At 48.4% G+C, this 4,600-nt stretch overlaps 1 protein-coding gene across 1 annotated transcript; it reads left to right on the top strand.

Annotated features, from left to right (window-relative positions):
- The first annotated feature begins 3,691 nt into the window (after nucleotides 1-3,691).
- On the top strand, nucleotides 3,692-4,324 carry LOC124700812 (protein YIPF5-like). The gene has a single exon (XM_047232883.1). It carries the CDS (start codon nucleotides 3,692-3,694, stop codon nucleotides 4,322-4,324), a length of 633 nt encoding a protein of 210 aa, XP_047088839.1.
- The last annotated feature ends 276 nt before the right edge of the window (nucleotides 4,325-4,600 follow it).

Raw genomic sequence — 4,600 nt, 5'->3', positions numbered from 1 at the left:
CTACTCTTATCAAGAGTATTGTTCACCCTCCAGATAAGATACAAGAAAGAGGAAAAATTGTGGTGTCGATTAAAGCAAGTTGAGCCTACACCCAAGTGCAAACACTTGGCTGTAGCCTCGGGGCTACTCCCATCGGGAGCGCTGGTCGCGCACCCAATAGAAAAATAACTTCGACAGCATCTATGACAATCAAGGTTTGTAGACTCAACTCGATTCTACGACTCGAGTGGAGCCTACTCCCATCGGGAGCACATGGATTTCATCAAGTTCTTCATCGAGTAGTACAACTTGAGTCTATGCCTAAGTGCAAGCACTTACCCATAGACTCGGGGGCTACTCCCATCGGGAAGCCTGTCGCGCACCCGATAGAAAAATAACTTCGAGAATCGTCGACATCATTTATGCTACACATGATCTACGACATGGACCTCGCCTTTGGAGATGATTATGCTTGGAGTCTCTACGCAAGTCTTCGACTTCCCTAGACACTCGGGGGCTACTGACATGGGTATACCCTTCGGGTACCCATTATTGTTATACCTGGATCGGCTCGGCCCAATATGGAGAAGACCCAACAAGGAAACCCGAAGAAGTAGTCGACTAGGACTCTTGTAAAACCCTAGGCTGGTTGCATATATAAAGCTAGCCAGGGCACCCAAAATAGGGGGAGGAATAGATAGACAACATAGCTCCGCCTACGACGGCACCCTGTAAACACATCTATGATCATATACTGGATTGGTAGCAGCACGTAGGGGTCCTCCACCGAGGGGACCCGAAGCTGGGTACGTCGTGTGACTAATCTCGCTCCCGGAATCTCCATCGTCGCTCTCTCCCGAAACCCAAGTCTACAATACGTAGGCATTGGCGAGGTGATCCCTCGTCACTCTCCCACATGATACTAAAGTTTTGTTTGTGGCACCCGTGGTTTTTTTCCTTTACTTGCTGGAGAGATTTTCCATGTTAAAATCGTTGTGTTGCTCTCTGTGTTGGTTTGATCTAGTTCTCCCCTTTTACATGTGTTGACTATAATAGGTTTCACCTCTACAGTCGTTTGTTCTTTCTCGGTCGGTGGGAGTGAAATTCCTCTCATTTTCGAATGGTCTATGGGGCAGAAGCTAAAATCCTCACTTTTTCCTAGCGTCTAGACACCACCTATTAGTAAATCAAGAAAGCATTGTGCAACTAAGAAAATAAGAAAAAATTAGAATGATTAAATTACTGCTCCCGAATATTCAACTGAGCGTAAATGCAATTCTAGCAGTGTCGTGATCTACCCCTCAAATATCCGCCATTGAATACTGTCGTGATTCGCACACCTCTATATATCGTTAAGTTACATGGCACGTCGCAAATATTAAAACTTAACCGTGGAGCCTAGCGTATTCTGCAATGCGAATCTCACAAGTAGAAACGTACGGTCGAGTATGTACGGCGCTGCTAGAAAAAATCGACTCAATTCCTGTAATCTCTCCACGATCCCATAGATTATTTAAGAGGTTTCTTGAAAAAATGATTTACATAAGAGGTTATTATTACATATTGTGCCCCCTATTTTTCGATAGAGTAATGGACACTTTATTACTTAAAAAACAATACACCGGATCTCTGCATAGATAGTATGCACACAGCCGTACCAAATCAATTATTACAACCAAAACAAAAGAAGTTCTCGAAAAGTGCTAAAAAATATAGGAACTAAAAGAGGTCTAAGGAGAAGGAGGGCCCAGAGACGGAGATCACGATGTCACTCGTGTTGGGAAAACAAATATCCCTCTGTACATGGTGGACTAGTCTACATTATACCCTTGTGATGTGATAAAGAAAGTGATTTTTCTGGTGGATTCTCAATAAGAGCAGTGACCCGACGTTTGACAACAGGGGAGGCTAGCCTGTTCGTTTGACTGCCATTGCTGCCCGGGAGAGGGGCAGTAGCAGCCGGACTCGGACTCGCAGGCCCAAGCCTACCGTGTCCGGTTGGGAGTCGAAGAAAAGGCACGGCTGTTGGAGGGCCCTATAAATGCCAAGACACGTACGGCTGGCCGAGCCGATCGAGCAACTCGATCAATCGTCGATGCTGGGAAAATTGTAACCAAGTTTTCCAAGCGATCCGATCCCAAGGATCGAATTGTAACCAAGTTGGTCCAAGAAAAAGAAGATCATCGTAACCAAGAGTCTTCTGGGACACAAGCGCGATGGATTCTCAGCACGTCGCACGTGATGCGGCGGTCGGGACGAAGAAGAGAGGCTACGAGCGGGATGAGGAGAGACCCGACGTGGTGTGGGAGAAGCGGCGCAAGTGCAACTTCTGGGAGGACGACGCAGTCGATTCAACGACGGCAATGGCGGCGGTCGGAACCAAGAGAAGCTACGAGCCGGACGAGGTCGAGTCGGATGTGATTTCTGTGAAACGCTTCAAGTGCAACTACTGGGAGGACCCCGCCTACGTCTCGGAGCTAGAGGAATGGAGCTCACGTCTCGCCCAGATGGCGGCTCTCGACAACGACCACGAGCGCTCCAGGCATGAGAACCGGGCCTGGAACGCAGCCCAATGAGGCTTCTCCGCACATCATTGATTACATTCATCATCTTTCTCCACAAACCTAGAAATTATGACTTAACTCTTCTCCCACCTGCTAGTTTTAGTACTGCATGATATTTGGACTGCCGTGCATGAACTTGTATCCATGACGTTCTTGTTGACATAAACCTCGTCGGCCCTCATTGAGCAATGTGCGGCACGTCACGCCGAACGCGGCGCCCGTCGCCGATCTCCGCCACCTTGCTCGACACCACGTCGCGTCGCCGGCGCCCTACGCCCACCAAGTCCTCCGTTCGGAGGCTGCTACCAGCCCCAAACGTCCCTGTGCCAAGCTTGTTGGACATGGCGACCAGCGAGGTGCGCACGCCTGATTATTAGTCCATTCTTCAGTTTGCATGCAATTAGCTAATTCAGGTGAAGCTAGTGGAATATCTCGATCGATTTTGCACACACCCACACAAGAACACGAGGAATTCACGAGCGTCGATGAGAAGATTTTTGCAACTTCTTTTCGTCGGTTTAATCTTAAACCATGTATAATGCAAGGTGCTTATAAATATAAACCAACTTTTTTAGCAGTGATGCTTATCTGTATAGGAGATATGTTTAATTAGGCATATGCTTAGTATAAATAAGCACTGGTCTTAGATAAAAACTTGTTTATTTTGTTATGCATCCTCTAAATACTCCCTATTGTACATGCTCTTAAGGCCATGATTATATGCATCAGTTACAGATTAGTTAGGGTTAATTGAAAATTACATTGTTGTCCTTGGGGCTAAATCTGGACCAAATCATATGAGTGCTACACCATAAAATAAGCATGTACTATGATGATGTACTGTAAAACCTCCCATTTACAAACATGTGTTTAAAAATTATATTTTGCTACTTTTTAGTCACCTTCAATCTTCTTACATTTTAGTCTACTTCTTAAATTATTTGATCCTTACGTCCGTGCGATTGGAAACACATAAACTTTCCCGGAGTCCCGGACCACTACGTATAAAGTAGCAGAGTCAAGGCAAAAACGAACACGCCGAAAACCTAACGAAAGCATACAGAGTTAGGTTGATCACCAGGCCGGAAAGAATCGCAGAGTCCAAAACCCAACTCCCCGGCCTCGAAACCCTTGCTGTCGCCGTGGTCATGGCGAGGGACTTCCCCTTGCCGCCGGTGGTCTTCAACGTGTCCACTCCCACCTTCCGCCAACGCCGCCATATCCCCGAGACCGTCCCCGCCCAACCACCCGCCTCCATCGTCGACGAGAAGCCGCTCCTCGAGGAGCTCGGCATCAACATGCGTCTGGTATGGCGGAAGACGCTCTCGATCGTCCTCCACCCGCTCCGCTCCGCCGACCCTTCCATCCACGCCGACGCCGACCTCTCTGGCCCCTTCCTCTTCGTGCTCTCCTTCGGCCTCTTCCAGCTCCTCGCCGGCAAGCTCCACTTCGGGATCGCTCTTGGGTCGGCTACCCTCGCGTCCCTCTTCCTCTACTTTGTCTTCTCAAAGATCTCGGCCGGACGCCCTGGCGGTCCTGGCCTTCGCAGGTGCGCCAGCCTCGTCGGGTACGGCATGCTCCCCATGGTCATCTTCTCCGCGGTCTCTCTCTTCCTGCCACGGGGCGGTCGGCTCATCTTCGGGGTCGCCATGGGGTTCGTGCTCTGGTCAACCAGGGTCTGCGCTACGCTGCTAGCGTCCACCGCCAAGGAGCATAGGGGCCTCATTGCCTTCGCCTGCTGGCTCGTCTACATGCTCTTCGCTCTGCTCGTTATCTTTTGATGCTGTTTATATGGTACTCAAGGTACGGTTGCATAAATTCCCTAGATCATGCTAATTATTGTCCACGTAAACCTTCTTTGTTATCAGAGTATCGGACTACACAAGTCTTGTATGGTTGTTCACTTCTTCTGTGTGTAATCTATTTGGAAATTATTCTTTACGGTCTTAGTTTCCACAAATGACCACCCCTGTTACTTCAGATTGCCTTAGCTTAGATGTAAATAAAATTAGCGTACAATCAACATGGTTATGAACATGGATGCTAAAGCCCCCTGC

Source organism: Lolium rigidum, chromosome 3, assembly GCF_022539505.1.
Source record: "Lolium rigidum isolate FL_2022 chromosome 3, APGP_CSIRO_Lrig_0.1, whole genome shotgun sequence".
NCBI lineage: Eukaryota > Viridiplantae > Streptophyta > Magnoliopsida > Poales > Poaceae > Lolium > Lolium rigidum.
This window is presented reverse-complemented; position numbering and strand designations above follow the sequence as displayed.